General features: G+C 40.6%; 1 protein-coding gene across 2 annotated transcripts in view; it reads right to left on the reverse strand.

The window, feature by feature from the left end:
• The window catches only part of epg5 (ectopic P-granules autophagy protein 5 homolog (C. elegans)), a 134,144-nt gene that overhangs the window by 102,453 nt on the left and 13,960 nt on the right, over nt 1–17,731 (reverse strand). Inside the window, exons 8-10 of one of the 2 annotated variants that reach the window (XM_059989479.1) lie at nt 16,041–16,155; nt 14,632–14,782; nt 10,273–10,431 (exon numbers count right to left, since the gene is read on the reverse strand). In XM_059989479.1, the coding sequence (XP_059845462.1) occupies nt 10,273–10,431; nt 14,632–14,782; nt 16,041–16,155 (425 nt within the window). Of the gene's footprint in view, nt 1–10,272; nt 10,432–14,631; nt 14,786–16,040; nt 16,156–17,731 lie in introns of both variants that reach the window. The other variant, XM_059989478.1, reaches the window with a different exon arrangement.

Here is a 17,731-nt window from a genome sequence, read left to right on the forward strand (position 1 = left end):
CGTACACCCCATCTTAATGGGCACATGGGAATTTCTATGTGATTAGTGTTACCTGATGGTCAAATTTTAGGGCTTTGGATGCATGTTGTTTCTTTATCATTGACTACAATATAAAAAGTGGTTAAGTGGCATGCCTGAGTATGTGGGAGCAAATGTGAGATCACATACAGAGCATTATGACATGGAAACAGGCACCTCAGGCCATTTAGTCAATGCTGACTTGGTTTGTCTAGTCCCATCTACCTCCCCTGGACCATAGCCCTCTATACCCCTCCCAACCACGCACCTATCCAAATCGCTCTTTAAGTATTACAACTGAATCTGTATTTGCCACTTGCACTGGCAGCCTATTTCACATGCACACCACCCTCTGAACGAATAATTTCCTCCTCAGATTCCCCTTACAAGCCAAAGAGAGGGCATAAAATAGAGCAAAAATTAGTGGGAAGTTAGAGGATTGGGAAGCTTTTAAAACTAACAGAGGGAATTTAAAAAAGTGAATAAGTTAAAGATGGAATACAAAAGTAAGATAGCCAATAATATTAAAGAGGATACCAAAAGTTTCTTCGGATACATAAAGTGTAAAAGAGAGGCGAGAATGCATATCAGACTGCTGGAAAATGATGCAGGAGAGATAGTAATGGGGGACAAGGAAATGGCAGATTAACTGAATAAGTATTTTGCATCAGTCATCACTGTTTTAGACAGGAGCAGTAAAGTGTTTTGTACAAAGTTGCATTGTTTGCTGTGTAACCAAAACTATGTAGTCAGCTTTGTATTTGCTATGTATGTATCCAATTTAGTAGGAGAATGAAATCTCTGTACTACTGAACACATCAGTGACTTAAGAATGTAGCCAAATAAGATAATGGTGTCTTAATGAGAGGTGTAACCAAAACTATGCAGTCAGCTTTGTGTTTGCTATTTGCTATGTATGTATCCAACTTATCAACCAGAATGAAATCTCTGTATTGTCTCTGTACTATTGAACACATCAATAACTTAAGAATGTAGCCAAATAAGAAGATAATGGTGTGTTAATGAGAGGCCAGCTAAGAGATAACTGTGGCCAGGGATGAAGTAACAGGTGGCCCAAAAAGTAGATTAGAACATGATTAAGTTAATGGGTAGAAACAACAGTGGGAAGTCGGGAGCTGATGTACTGGTGATATGCAACTGTAGACGATTGGATATGCTAATGCAACTAAACCAGGAGATTGCTGTAAAAAATGCTATGCACAAGAATCGGTGGGCAATCAGCGACTAGCTCACTGACTGTCTCAGCTTTGATTTGCAAATTAAAGTTTAACACTTCTTAAAGAATCTTCTGCGGGGCACAAGAAACTATGACAGGTGAAGGTTCCAGGTGTCAGGGGTCATGAACTGTATAAGGTTACCATTACTATGAAGAAGGTTCTTAGGAAATTAAATGGTCTGAAGGTAGATAAGTCACCTGGACCAGATGGTGTACACCCCAGGGTTCTGAAAAAGGTGGCTGAAGAGATTGTGGAGGTATCAGTAATTATCTTTCAAGAATCACTAGATTCTGGAATGATTCCAGAAGACTGGAAACTTTAAAATGTCACTCCAAGAAAGGAGAGAGTCAGAAGAAAGGAAATTATAGGCTCAGTGGTTGGGAAGACGTTGGAGTCGATTGTTAAGGATATGGTTTCAGGGTACTTGGATGCCATGATAAAATAGGCCATAGTCAGTATGGTTTCCTCAAGGGAAAATCTTGCCTGTCAAATCTGCTGGAATTCTCTGAAGTAGTAACAAGAATTGGAGAGGGTTCAAAGGAGATTCATGAAAATTATTCCAGGATTGAATGGCTTGTCATAGGAGTGTTTGATGGCTCTGAGCCTGTATTCACTAGAATTCAGAAGAATGAGTGGTGATCTCATTGAAACCTATCGAATTGTGAAAGGCCTCGATAGAGTAGATGTGGAGAGGATGTTTTCTATGATGGAGTGTCTAACACCAGAGGACAGCCTCAGAATAAAGGGGCATCCTTTTAGAATGGAGATGAGGAGGGATTTCTTTAGTCAGGGAGTTGTGACTCTGTGGATTTCTTTGCCACAGGCAGCTGCCAAGTCTTTACTTAAAGCAGAGGTTGACAGATTCTTCATTGGCCAGGGCATGAAGGGTTACGGGAAGACAGTAGAAGATTGGGGCTGTGTGGAAGAAAAATAGTAAGACATTGTGACGAACATTAAGTAGTTAATGACATTCTAGTATGTGAATTCAAAGTCACTTATCTGTGACTAATGTACACCGTGTAACTGAAATGTGCTTTGTAGATGGGATGGGAAAATAACTGTCTGTGCTTCACTAAGAATCATCACATGTCTGTGCTTGGGAAAGCCTGATATACTGCCCTGGGAACTAATGCTTAAGAAAATGTATAACTGCTCAAGGATATATAGTGCAACTTCGCTATTCTAACGAGTGGTAGTTGAAGTTCCCTCTTTTTTCAGATTTAAGTGCTTCTTGTCAAGTACGCCTGGGTAATCCGCTGAGTGTAATAAGAGTGCAATCCGTTGTTGAGCAGAGCTACGAAGCTCCGCTTTTGGAGTCTGGGCTCTCCATGATATCATGAAATAAAATGCTTTAGTCTGAAACAATTCTCTGAGTTGACATGATCTATTCTGTCTGCTGCTCCTGAGATTCTTTTTCCACAACAGTTGGCAATGAAGGATGGGATCCTCAATCTAATCTCCTAGCTGAAAGGGGGTGGCTAGAAGAGCAGGATCTAAAAAAGAACCCTAGGCAGAAAAGGAGAAGCAAGACAGAAAGGTGCCTTCCAAACTAGGAAGGAGAATTGGTCTCCTAGCTCAAAGGCGGAGACTGGTGGCCTGTCTCCTAGCTGAAAGGGGGACAGCAGGGGGTGCTCGTGAGAGTACTAAGGCAGCTACCGATTTATTCCATGACTGAACTCAAGAGACTTGTGGAAAGACAGAGGAAATACACCAGTGAATACTCATTGTGTATATTGTATGAATAAAGAAACTTTGTGCTGTCTTAACTGAAATTGAAATCCTAAACAAGAAAAGCAGGAAGTATGAGCATTCGATTGGCTAGCGCTGATCCTGCTAATACACTGAATTGTTCCAGAGGTAAGACGATGGCTTTGCACACTCAACTGCAGGTAGGAAAAGGACTGCAAAAAAAAAGATTAAAAAGATAAAACAGCACCACCAGCAAATAGGAGACCCCTTAGTCCCACCTGGATCCCCAGCGGATATGGTAGTCAGAGAGACCGGAAATGATCCTTTTGCGGTAACATTCAGTAGTGATTTTCATGGGGATTGGCCATATGGGGGAAGTTTTAATTTGAGACTAATCCAGTTCTGGGAGGACACCACCCGAAATGGGGACGGTGATCTAAATTGGGATGCTGATCACCTGTAAAGATGTTTTAAACGATGTAAATTGGTGGCTAAAAGACACCAATCTCCAAAGAAAAAGGATATTAAGCAGCCTAAAACAGAGAAGGCTGGGGTTGAAACAAAAGCTGCCACGGGACTTTATCCACAACTCCCCGTACCGGCCAGTGCCCCATTGGCACCCAATAGTGAAATAGACGATTTAATAATGACATCGACTGCCTTGCGACGACCCGCACCCACTCCTTACAACCCCCCATGCTGGAGTTCAGGCATCTGATACCCCCAGAGGAGCAGACATCACTGTAATGAAGGGTCTCAGGAAAGAGGAACTGAAGCTGAGGGAGCTGAAGGAAGTGTTAGCAGTTCTAGAGATAATTTTAAAAAATGCCCGAAAAGGCAAAAAAAGAGAAAAACAGAATAGAGGATAAGCTTTTATCAGACACCTTCATTATAACTAAAACAGCCCTGCTTCCCCTGCTGGCTCTGCACACCCTTTGTAAATCAGGGGCAACACTGCACTGTACAGCTGAAGGTATATACATGGAGCTTCCTCAAATGCTAAAATTAGTGAATGGGCGAGAAAAGGACAGTTCAGAACCCATACTATACTGTTGGCAGCTAGACAGCAATCTCCGTGTTTGGCAGGTTCAGAGACAGTATGACACATTAATAGGACAAACCAACCTCTACTAACAAAATCTGCAATGCTTGATTAACAGCTGCCGAGAAAAGCAGCTCCATCGCACGGTCTATTACACTTTACAAACTGACCTGCACTATGATCAAGCTGTACATCCTTATTTAAACGGTAACACTGAAGGCAACACTGCATGTGTATTTTGGTCCCAAGGGATTAGGGGCTCCTGGTAGACTTAGTGGAAGATCAGAAAAAAAGGATTCCGACTAGGGGACTCCTCAATGCCTCATTTGACAGTGGCCATTAAACCACCAGCAAAGTCTAAAGATATCAGGATGATGATAAAATGACTGGCGGAAGAAACCAAGACTGTCTATACTGTAACTCTGCCGGTACTGGGACAAGCAGCCCGAATAGAATTCTTTAATGAAAAGGAGGGGAGAAATATGTTAAAGTCCAAGAGCTGGGAAACATCCTTTGAAAAGCAACAACCGCCAGCAGAAGACCCTCTGCGTCCCCCTAGAGCGGGTGCAGGGAACCTATGAGCTCAACATAAAAATCATGGGAAAGGCCCAAACAGCTCTGGCGCATAAAGTTACTCTAAAAAAAGAATGTGCCACTGCCCTGTATTAAACAGCACTGTATGGCTACTGAAGCAGAAGAAGGTACTGCTCTAGTAATTGACTCATTGCAGCAAGGGGTGCTGGTGAAGACACAAAGCCTGTGTAACACCCCCTATATTACCTATCCCAAAACCGGGCCGGAGAAATGAGTGGCGTTTTGTGCAGGACCTAAGAGCCATTAGTAAGTTAGTCATCCCTATTGCTCCGCTGGTGCTGGACACCAACATAATGCTTACTTCTATACCTGCGGGAGCTAGTACCATTACTGTAGTTGATTGGTGCTCAGCATTTTTCTCCATACCTTTGCACGAGGATAGCCAGTATTTATTTGCCTTTACTTATAAGAATAAGCAATATACATGGACACATCTGCCCCAGGGATATACTGAAAACCCTGCAGCTTGTGCTGCAGCAGTTAAAAATGATTTGGCCGAATGCCAGCTGTCTGAATATTCCACGCTGATTCAGTATGCAGACAACATCCTGATAGCTTCTGCTACAGGGCCACAATGTCTGACAGATTCTTTAACACTCCTTGAACTTTTGGCGAGAAGATGGCACAGGGTACCTGTGGAGAAAATGCAGTTTTGCCAAGAGACTGTCCAGTACCTTGGACTCCAGCTCAGCAAAGGCTGGTGAAGTTTGAGAAGGGATCAAATAAAAGCAATAATAAAGATCCCAGTCCCCAAAACAAATAAAAGGGCATTCTTTCTTTCCTAGGCATGGTAGGGCACTGTCGACAGTGGATTCCCGAATACCAGGAGAGAGATGCAGTAATGCGTTCTGCTACATTGAAAATGGAGCGCCTCATCATGGAACAGACACCCAAAAGGAAGAAAGCCTTCCATGACCTAAATGTAATGGTAGAAAAATCTATTCCTATTGTATTGGATCACCTGCGTACTGTGATAGTATCCCATGCTGTAATGTTACTGTTGAATTCAGCTGCTACTCAGCATTTTACCATGGATAGAAAGACAGGTTATGAAGTGATTCTTCTCATGATCCAACTGTATGTACAAAAGATCTCCGGCTATTAATCCAGCTACTTTTGTTCCGTTACCATCTGCAAAGCAGGATGGGGATGACCGTGACTCTCTGCTCGCAGTGGAAGCCACTACTACTCCCCCACCAGATCAGAGAAGTGAACCTATTGATAACCCTGATTTAATTCTTGTCAAAGACGGCTCTTTGCACCGCCGAAGAGATGATCTGTTGCTGGCAGAGTATGCTATAGTAACTCCCCACGCGGTAGTAGAAGCTTACACCTCTACAATAGGAGCATCAGTGCAGGCGGCAGAACTCTATGCAGTTACCCAAGCTTGCCTGCACTTTGGCCTAAGGAAAAGCTGCCAATGTTTATTCTGATTCACGTTATGCATTTGGGATAGCACATGACTTTGGGCAATTGTGGAAAAATAGAGGATTTGTCACCTCCATGGAGGAAGTGATTAAACACGCCTCCTTTGTACTGAACCTTTTAGAAGCTATACAGTTGCCACAGACTTTAGTAATAATTAAGAGCGAGGCACACACTTCTGCGAGAATGAGGTCGCCCAAGGGGAATTGGTTTGCAGACATGGTAGCAAAACAGGTGGCCCTTCAGTGAAACCTGTGCCACAAACCCCTCGGGCTGAATCAGGAGGGAAGGAGCTCCTTGTGTATATTGACATCCAGTAGTTGCAGGAAGCCCAAAATCTTGCCTCACAGCCGGATAAATGAGCCTAGAGCAAATCTGTATGTTACCAGAATACTGGGCTATGGCGTCACCCAGACAGCCCAGTATTGTGCCCAGTTTATTTTTGCCCCTGGCTCACCTGGCACATGGCCAGATTCACATGGGCAAAGGAGAGATGTCATCACTCAACAATAGTACACCCCTGCAAATTGGCTTTGTACATATGCCTGCTGAAAGGAGGTTTAAGTATGTACTGGTAATAGTAGACATGTTTTCCAGATAAGCAGAGGCCAATCCAATTAGGAGGAAGGACGCAGAAACTGTGGTGAACATATTGATGAAAAAAAAATTATATTTAGGTTTGGAATTCCTCTAGGGATAAATAGCGACAGGGGAACCCATTTTACAAATAAATTAGTGCAGGGACTGAAGGAAACCTTGGGGTTCCACAGTAAAAACTGCATATCCCCTACCAGCCTCAGTCCTCAGGTATGGTGGAAAAAGCAAATGGGGAAATAATAGTGGCTTGACAGAAGTTTGTCAGCAAAACAGTCTTGGACGGCCAGAGGCAGTGCCCTTAGTTAAGTACAATCCGCGAAATCAGAAGAATAGGAATACAGGACTTGCCCCCATGATATTTTGATGGTGTGGCCTATGACAACAGGAACTAAGCCTCCCATGACCCCAGGAAAGGTGATGTGATGAGAAGACACTGAATACACACAAGCGTTGTGTCAGGAGGCAGGGAGATTGTATGAGAGGGTCCGGCAAGCCCAGGCACCTTTAACTAAAGGTAATGTGCATCCATTAAGCTGGCAGATAGAATATATGTGAGATCAATGAATAAAGATTCTTTCTCTCCCAGGCTGCCGAGGACCTGTACAGCCGTTAAGGTGAAGGAGAAACCTGATTGGATCAATGCCACCAGAAGCAAGTTGCGCCATGACGAGGACAAAACAAAACACTGAACAAGTGACATCTTCCCTGAGGGAGAGGAACGGCGCTGAGAACCAGGATCCAAGTGTTATTGAGAGACTGGGAAAGAAATCTATTCTAACCTCATGTTACATACATAGTGACTGATTATTAACAAAATATATACTCAAAAGAGGACTAACATGAAGGAAGTAGTGGTAATAATCATACTGCAGGTGGGAGTGATTGATTACCAGACAGCGTCGGAGGGCAAATACAAAGAAACAGGAAAGTAGAGAAGGAGGGGTCTGTGCGTTAGTAGGGAAAGAACATTGCACCTACATACCCAATGCTTCAGAAAATATGACCCATGTCTTAGAACTTATGACCCAGCTGCGAGATGGAATGCATAGATTGAACTCTCAAGCCCCTCCAGAAGGGTTAAATCAGTGTTAGGAGAAGGAATATTTTCCTGGCTATAGCTCCTCTTTTACGGCCTCATTGCCCTGGCCTGCTTAGCGGTGGTAGTTCACTGTGTCATACAACTATGCATTTGCTGGGTCCGCGCCCGCACGAAGTCTAAGTCAGGGGAGACTGTAGCATTACTCTATGCGCGATCTCACATCACGGGAGATGGGAAAAAAAAGAGGATAGTTATGACGAAGAGGAATGTTGTACTTATATTCCCGATGGCACAGAAAGCATAACTGACTTAGGTCAACACATTTTGGAGAAGGTTAAGGAGATTAGGAAGGTGGGAAAACAGCTTGAAAACTTTAACAGTGGAGGATCTTGGTGGGAAGGAATATGGGGATGGCATTTTGGCTGGGGAAGCCAGATAACTCGTGGAATAATTGTAGTGGTAATGATATGTGTTTTAGGGTGCTGTGTATGTGGAGCACTGAGGTTGTGCTGTTATCAGTTGATAAAGAGGACTTTGTCTGGCCCCGAGGGTGTCCCGATGATATCCCAGATAAAGCTAGCAAGGAGCACTGGTGGGGTGAAGAGGTGTACCTGGGGAAGGAAAGACCCTTCCCCTGTGGATATGAGCCCCCTTATGAGGAACAGGAGGAAATACCACAGTAAGAAATGTTAATCTAGAAGATTAACAAGGAGGGAACTGTGGAAGAAAAATAATAAGACATTGTGATGAGCGTTAAATGGTTAATGACCTCCTAGTATGTGAATTCAAAGTCACTTATCTGTGACTAACATACACCTTGTGACTGAAATGTGCTTTGTAGATGGGATGGGAAAATAACTATGTCTGTACTTCACTGTTCTAAGAATCATCACATGTCTGCAGTTGGGAAAGCCTGATATACTGTCTTGGGAACGAACACTTAAGAAAAAGTATAACGACTTAAGGACATATAATGCAACTTTGCTATTCTAACGAGTGGTAGTTGAAGTTCCCTTCTTTTTCAGATTTAAGTGCTTCTTGTCACATACACCTGGGGTATAAATAAGAGTGTAATCCATTGTTGAGTAGAGTCTCAGAACTCCGCTGTTGCAGTCTGGGCTCTCTATGATATCATGTCATAAAACTCTTTAGTCTGAAACAATTCTCTGCGTCGGTCTGATCTATTCTGTCTGCTGCTCCTGAGATTTTTTTCCACAACAGGCTGAGAGGAAAATTGGACGGAGCAGACACATTGGGCCCAATCACCTAATTGTGCTCCTACATCTTCTGGCCGAAAGATTTCAGCTTTCGTTCTTAACCTATGACTTCAAATTCTAGTCTCAACCAACATGAGGGATAAAAGCCTGCATGCATTTACCCTATCTATATGCCTCAATTTTATCACAGCTCCATAAGATCTCCCCTCATTCAAACTTTCCTTGTAACTCATGTCAAGTCCCGGCAACATCTGCGTAAATTTTCTCTGTATTCTTTCAAACTTATTGAGATGCATCCTATAGGTAGGTGACCAGATTGCACACAAATCGTCCTAATTTGGTCCCATCAATGTATACAACTTCAGCATAACATTCCAGCACCTGTATTTAATGTCCTGATTCATGAAGCTCCTCTGCCAAAAGCTCTCTTCATGACCCTATCTACCTGTGGTGCCATTTTCAAAGTAGTATGGATCTGTATTCCCAGCTCTCTTTGTCCTACAATGAGGTGTATGCTTGTAGGAATATTTAACAGGCTAGTTCATAGTGTTTCCGAAGTGACTAATGACAAACATGAGAACTGTAGAACAATTGGTTAAGTGGTGGCCAGCTGGGCTAATGGCTGGGTGTTTATGGAGTGGCATATTCCTCCACACCTGGATCTACCTATCGTGCATCAGTTCTGCCTCTTCCATGGAGTCTCTATTTGCTCTCAATGCATCACTTTGAAATCCTCAATACCATTCTGAATGTTCACCTCTACTTTGAGATGGGCAGTGAATCTTAGTTTGTGGGAAATGTTGCTGTTCTTCAAGTGGGCTTTAAGGATATCTTTGAACCCTTTGTGTATCTGGTAATCCCTTCATATTACTAGAAAAGTCTTGGCAGAGCAGCACTATCAACAGGTACCATTTCAGATCTGAGACCCTGAGGTTCTAGTGGACCATAAAGGTTAACTGTTCCTTTCCACAGAAAGAAACAATTAATATTTATAGTCTACTAGGGCCTTAAGGACTTGAAATAGTAACAGCTTATATATCCTGCTTAACCTAATAAGTGTTCCAGCATTTTCCGCTTTTATTTCAGTTTGAGTTTTTACAGCTTTCTTATTTTCTTCCATGGAGCTCAGAAGAGTGCCTGTTTCAAGAGTTTGGTGTTGGGCATTCAAAAAATGTAACTTGCCAAACACTGTCAACTGTTGTAAAATGGATCCTCAATAATAGGTTTCAATACTTTTCCTCTTTCTGAAGAACTGATTCCCGAATCATAATGTGGATATACGTGCATTAAGGCTCAAACAATGTATCTTTTCTGCAAGTAGAGAACCCAAGAATATTTAAAAATAGGCAATAGCAATTAATAATACAAAACCTATAAATGCTCATCAACACATCTATTTTAACACAAACATACCTTTTTGCTTTCAGTACATATAACACTGCCCGAAGAAAAAGCTCATCAAATTCCACTTGCAGCTTTTCAAGAGAGTAAAATTGGTTCATCTTTATTCCATGTTTTTTGTGGAAAGCTGCAAACTGAGCCCAGTGGTTACTTACGTAACAAATTGTTCTCCTAGTGATTAAGTTGAAAATAGATTACATCCATAAAAATGAGAAAAGGATTAACTAAAAAAAAGAAACATTAAAACAATCTAATTGTTAGAATCTGAAATCAATGAGGAATCTAGGAACATTAGCAGACCAGATTGCTTTGATCCCCTTATTTAAGTCTGCTGATGATACCACTTTTGTTGCCTGGTGACATACTGTATCAGCATATAGGAAGGAGTTTGAAAATCTGGCTGTGTGGTGCCCCACCACAACTTCTCACTCAAAGTTAGTGAGACCGAAGAGCCGATTATTGACTTCAGGGGGAGGAAACTGGAGGTCCATGAGTCAGTACTTAACTGAGGATCAGAGGTGGAGAGGAAACTTTAAATTCCTCGGTCTTATCATTTCAGAGGAACTGTCCTGGGTCCAGCAAGCAAGTTCAATTAGGAAGAAAGCATGGCAGCGTATACTTCCTTAGAAATTTGCGAAGATTTGGCATGACATCTAAAACTTCAACTAACATCTACAGATGTGTGGTAGAGAGTATAAATGACTGATTGCATCACGACCTGGTATGGAAACACTTCGAAAGAAAAAGCTACAAAAAGTAGTGGATATGGCCTAGTCCATCAGGGTAGCCCTCCCCACCATTGGGCACATCTACATGGAATGCTGTAACAGGAAAGCAACATCCATCATCAAGGACCCCCAATACCTGGAAGTTATAAAGGAGCCTCAGGGCCCACACTACCAGGTTCAGGAATCGTTATTACCCCTTAACCATCAGGCTCTTGAACCAGTGGGGATAACTTCACTCGCCCCATCACTGAAATGTTCCCTCTGCCTATGGACTCACTTTCAAGGGCTCTTCATCTCAGCTGCTTGAGATTTATCGCTTATTTATTATTAGTACTTTTCTGTTTTCCTTCGTACTTGCATAGTTTGTTGCCTTTTGCACATTGGTTGTCTATCCATCCTCTTAGGTGTGATCTTTCATTGATTCTATTATGTTTCCTGGATTTACTAAGTACACCCACAAGAAAATGAATCTGAGGGTTGTAGATGGTGCATATACTGTTTGCACTCAGATAATAAATTTACTTTGAGATTCTTGTCCTATGACCCATCCTCACCTGGATCCACCCATCAATTACCAGTTCTTACTGCTCCCCCTCCCCTCATCTTTTTATACTGCTTATTTTCTCTGTCTTTCAGTTGTGACAAAGTGCTTCAATCCAAAACATTGACTGCTCATTTCCCTCCACAGATGCTGCCTAACCCCCCGAGTCCCTCAAGCTGTTAGTTTTTGTTTCTCTTACAGCCCCAACCTTGTAATATTTCCCTTCCGCTATTACTTTTCCAAGCTTTGGTAAATTTAATATTGTTTCTTGTGGAGTAGATAAAGTTACTACACATTACATGTACTTTCAGAAGGTATTTTTGAAGTTCACTTGTAAGACTCCTGATGCAAGCACTTAACCTTGTCATGAGGAGGTTTATCCCAGATTTCAATATTCAGTTCAGATTCAACAAACATGATGCAGGAGGAACTCGGGGTCAGGCAGCATCTATGGAGGCAATGGACAGTCAACATTTCGGGTTAAGACCCTTCAGCTAGACTGAAAGATAGAGGGAAGATAGCCAACTAAAAAGGTGGATGGAAGGAGTGGAGGAACAGCAAGATAGGTTGGGCTAGGTGAGGTGAGATGACAGGCAGATGGAGAAGGTGCAAGTTGACAGGTGGGAGCCATAAAGGCCTGAAGTGGAATCATAGGAGAGGAAGGTGGGTCATGGAATGCATTGAGGGAGGTCGAAGACTAGTTTTATTTGTGATATATACAGACAATGCGGAGTTCAATAAACTTAATTCCCAAAATTTGATAGGAAATTAAAACCAGATTTGTGAAAACATTCTTAATCCTAAATTTAACAATTTTCCATCAAAACAAATGATACTGTGTGATCTCAGTCTTTCTGAATTACATAAAATCACTCTCACAAAAACATGAAAAAGAGCCAATTGACTTTGCTTAATTTTCTGGCCCTCCCTTTACAGGGAAAGTTTGTCTGTGTGGAAAAAAAGATAAACAATTAACATTTGATTACCAACGACAAATTGGCATGTATCATTCTGGTTTTAAATGAAGGATTACAGGATGAAAACAATCAATCAGGTATTCTGGATAACTCAGCAAAAATGGCTCAGAGCATAATCACCAAAATGAAACCAACAAATAGAATGGTTCACTAGGTTCCCAGTTTACCAAGTTTCATCTTGACCTATGGCTGGATAGATACGAATTGGTTTGTCTTTTGTCTAATGAATGCCATATCAGAAAGAGTAGGAAAAATGACTCAACTAAAGTGAGCAAAGATATATTGTCCCTAACTGTGAATGACAGGATGCAAGTAGACTGCTTCTTCTATCTGAAAATTTTAGAATCAGGGATCACAGTTTCCAAACAAGGGATCGGGATTTGTTAATTATTGCCACATGTACTGAGATAGTGATATTTCTGTGGCATGCTATTCATACAGATCATTTAAAACTCAAGTACATTGAGGTACTACGAGGGAAAACACCAAAATGCAGCATATATTGTTAGAGTTACAGCAAAAGTGCACTCCAGGTTGACATTAAGGTGCAAAGTCCATGAAAGGTAGATTATGAAGTTAAGAGTTCACCTTTATCATACAAAATGTCTGTTTAACAGTGAGATTGAGGCCATTCTTGACCCTAGTGGTTCAAGAGCAGCTTCTGCTCAGATGCCTGAGCTGACTTTGATTATGTTGGCTGTTCTTCCGAGGCAGCTAAAAGTATATACAGAGTCTATGCGGGAGTGGCTGGCATTTGTGATAGACCACACTGTAACCACCACTCGGCGATTTTTGTGGTCTTGGGCTGAGCAAGTCGACATAACAAGCTGTGATGACTCTGGATAGGACACCTTCCATGCTGTATTTATAAAAATTGGTTGGGGCAAGTGGAGGTATACCAAATTTCCTTAGCCATTTGAGGAAACAGAAGCGCTGCTGTGCTTTAAAAGATGGACAATGTAGGTTTAAGATTCAGAAAAGGTTCTCAAGATCATTGAGGTCTTATTCAAAACATAGATGAATAGATTTCTGAATAAGGAATTGAGGGCTATTGGGATAGTGTAGGCAAAGGTCAGTGAGATGGATCAGCCATGATCTTAACTGTGCAACACCTTTGAAGGGCTGTACTATTTCTAAATAGGCTGTTATTTCTTATGCTCTCCAGTTTCATCCCAACCCTTAAATTCAAATTCTCTTTTAACTTAAAAAACAGTTCAAGTGTAGAAAAGCTGTCACATGTTTACCTAATAAAATCAGTCTATGATCCAGCACTGAATGTACAAATTGAAGTCAATTCCCTTAAGGTGCAAATAAAATTTCTGCTTAAATCCAAAATATAGTAAACTACAAGACTGAAAAAATTTAACCCAACTGAACACTTCTTAAAATTTCAGCATTTTGGAATTTGAGGAATGTTTGCATAAAGCATTAAACGTGTAAATTGTAAAGAGGTAAGTTGTGTTTGGTCTCTGGAAAGAGAGGGTTTGATTAGCAGGCTAAAATATTTTTATCCATTTAATTATATTCTTGAAATAGAAAAGGAAAATCAAATAAAAACACCATCTCAGAACCTGATGCTGGTTCTGGTACCATCCCAGCTTTCACTCGCTGGGTTAAGGTTATAGACCCCAAGATGAGTGAGAAAACTGAAATGGAGAATTACACCATGCAAGTGGCACTCCAAATATCTCTACTGCCTTAAAGTATTGTTGATTAGTGGAAGAAACAAGAACTACATTGGTTTAATGTTAATAAATGCCTGAAATTTAAAAAACTGTATTAGTCTTTATATTCTTCCATTCCTTCATTTCTCCTCAGTTCTATAACTATTTACTGTCCTTTCTGATGTTTGGACACTAAGCTCTGATTGTTTCCTGTTAAAACTTTTAATCAAATTCTCTGCTCCTAAAACCTACCAAAACAAAATTTCCAGACACTTGTAATCTTTTTCTCATCAGAACACATTACGGACTTCATATGTTGCCAGATTTCTCAATATTTCCAGGATTTTGTGCTTTCACTTCCTAATCTCTGTTTAGTGATAGAAGTACAATAAATAACATTACTTTTATTGCAAAATTGCAGTGTCAAAAATATCTTTGACTTGAGACAATTTTTATCTTACCTGATCATTTGACCAATCCTTTTCACAAATTGTCTATATCGTGCTCTATTAAAGGTTTCCAATCCCAAAGCTAGGAGGTCTATCAATGAAGATGCAAACCCAATGATTTTCATCATCTGATGACATGTGCTTTTCTCTGGACTGTATTCACCTGCTCAACATATAAAAGTTAATGAAATACAATATTTTATAATGAATGTTATGATCGAATATTTCAATCTTAACTTTTTTCATTCACTTTACATGCCATCTAGCAAAATTTCAATTCATTGCACAATAATTTATAATAGTTTAAAACAGAATTACGTTTCACGCTTTTAAATATATTAAACTGAATGCACAGAAGTTACCTATGTCAAGCATATAATAGTGCAGCCCAGGAACAGACCCTTCAGCCCATCATGATTGCACTGAACACGACACCAAATTAAACTAACTACATCAACCTGCGTGTAGTCTTCATCCCTCCATTCCCTGCCCATTCATTTGCCTGACTGAATGCCTCTTAAACTTCGCTATCACATCTATTTCCACTACCTCCCTCGCTGTGTGCTCCTGACACCTACCACACTAGGTTAAAAAAAAACTTGGTTTGCAAATTTCTTCCAAACTTTGCTCCTCTCATATTGAACCTATTCCTTTTGATATTAGATTTTACCGCCCAGTGAAAAAGCATACTATCCTATCAGCAAATTGATTAGTCTAAAACCAGAGGACACAGCCTCAGAATAGAGGGGCATCCTTTTAGAACAGAGATGAGGAGGAATTTTTTTAGCCAGATAGTGGTGAATCTGTGGAATCCGGTTGCCATAGGTGGCTGTGGAGGTCAAATCATTGGATATATTTAAAGCAGAGGTTGATAAGATTCTTGATTAGTCAGGGCATGAAGGGATACAGGAAAAGGCAGGGCATTTGCATTGAGAAGTAAATTGGATCAGCTATGATGAAATGGCAGAGCAGACTCAATGGGCCAAAGGGCCTAATTCTGATCCTGTTTCTTATTATTTTATATATTCTGTCAGGTCACCCCTTAGCCTCTACTGCTCCGGAGAAAACAATCCAAGTTCTTACAGAGATCACTCTTTGTTTTGTACAAGCTTTATAAAATACCTCAGAGGGAATTTTGCCTGTGAGAAGCTTAGGTACATATCACTAATTGATTTCCGCTTGCTCACACTGCATAAGGCAGCAAGACAATAATGGCATACTGATCAGCTCAGAGCTGTGCACGTGTAAAAGTTTTCAAAGATGCTGACAGTATAAAAAGTAATAGAAGCAAATTTTGGTACTTTTGCATTTCGTCATTGTCTTCCCAAAAAATGTGGGCTAATGTGGTCTTGTAATGGCAAAGTTATCCAACTTAAGTATAAAAATTAAATAGCTTTTATAGGGAAATGCAGTGTTATTACCTTTGATAGTTATCCCAAACATTTGTTTAAACAGTTCATCAAAAGGAAACTGCAACAGAAGGGTAATCAAATCATCCTCTGACAATAGTTGCCAACTGGTGTCAGGATCTTCGTCCTAGATTTGGAATCAAAAATGAAAAATGTCACTGTACATTTATTCAATAAAATATTCAATTTGTTTAAGACAGTAAATGATTCTTTGTATATACGGCATGTTCAAATTTCTTAAGTTTCACTTTTGAAGTAAAATTTAATCCAGCTGTTCAGATTATGTAACTGTTGAGTAGTTTGCTCCAAGATTGTAAATTCAGCACAGTAGATGCATAGGCACAAGTAAAAAGAATTTTAAAATATTTTTGTAGCAGATTTAAATCATAAGAATAATGAACTGATAATCAATGCATTCAAAGAAGGTCTTTTACACTTGAGTATCATGCACTTGATTTAAGCTCACTGCCTACAATGCTGAAGCTCCTTTTCCAAGTCAACTAGATGAAAGAGTGCATTGAAGATCATGAGAAATTAAGAATAGGAAGAAAAAAATTTCAAGAGTTGAGTGAAGGCTCGGAGTAAGGATAGGAAAAATAAAAAAAATAAGGTGCCTCAAACAGTCTATGAGGAGGGTGTCATCATTTTCCTGCCTATAAGTTGACTCATTATAGAGCCCAAAGATCGAAGGTAAGAATGGCCTCATATAGCACTCTTTGGAGCAGCGCAGTTGTCTAAGTCTATTACTAAAAGTGCTCCTCTGTTCATCCAAGATGGCATACAGAGGGTGCAAAACATTGTCCAGAATTGCCAGGATTTTCCATAGGGACCTTTGCTCTAACACAGCCTACAGTGTGTCCAGTTTGACTCCTGTAACTGAATCAGCCTTTCTAATCAGTTTATTGAGCCTGTTGGCATCACCTGTGTTGATGCTATTGCCCCAGTACATCACCGCATAGAAGATTGTACTGGCAACAATAGACTGGTAGAACATGCGAAGGAGAGGCCTGCACACCCCAAAGGTCCTCAGGAAGTACAGGCAACTCTGGCTTTCTTGTACACAGCCTCTGTGTTGGTGCTCCACTCAAGTCTGTCCTTCAGGTGCACACACAGGTACTTGTAGGTCACTGCTCTGGTGAGGAACAGCTTCTTCCCCTCTGCTGTCAGATCTCCAAATGGTCAATAAACATTGCTTAATTATTCTCTTTTGTTATACCATTTTGTAATTTCGAGCAGTTTTGTGTCTTTGTGCAGCAGAAAAACAAATTTCACAACATACACATCAGTAATTCTGATTCAATTGTTGGATTGGTGGAACCTGTTCCTAAGGGTGGACTGGGTCAAAGACCGAGTCTCAGCAATTCGAGCAAAACGAGAGGAGTAAAGCGGTTCATCCTGTTCACTCACTAGACATCACCGAAGGATAAAGCTAAGGAATTACACAGTTGGTTCTCAACAAGAATCACAAGACCCACTCGACTATCCACTAGTATAAAATGATTTTAAAAAGAACAGGAAGTGTTTATGTATTTTAAGCTACTTTACCCAGAAATGTAAGTATATTTTAATATTTTATATAATTGAAAAAATTTGCCATCCATTATTTATCCATTGTGAAACGGTTTGCAAATATTAACACACACAATGACTTCATTTGAAAATATTTAAAATGTGTTAATAAAGCAGTTTTGTTTCTAGGTGTA

Source organism: Hypanus sabinus, chromosome 14 (assembly GCF_030144855.1).
Source record: "Hypanus sabinus isolate sHypSab1 chromosome 14, sHypSab1.hap1, whole genome shotgun sequence".
Taxonomy (NCBI): Eukaryota; Metazoa; Chordata; class Chondrichthyes; order Myliobatiformes; family Dasyatidae; genus Hypanus; species Hypanus sabinus.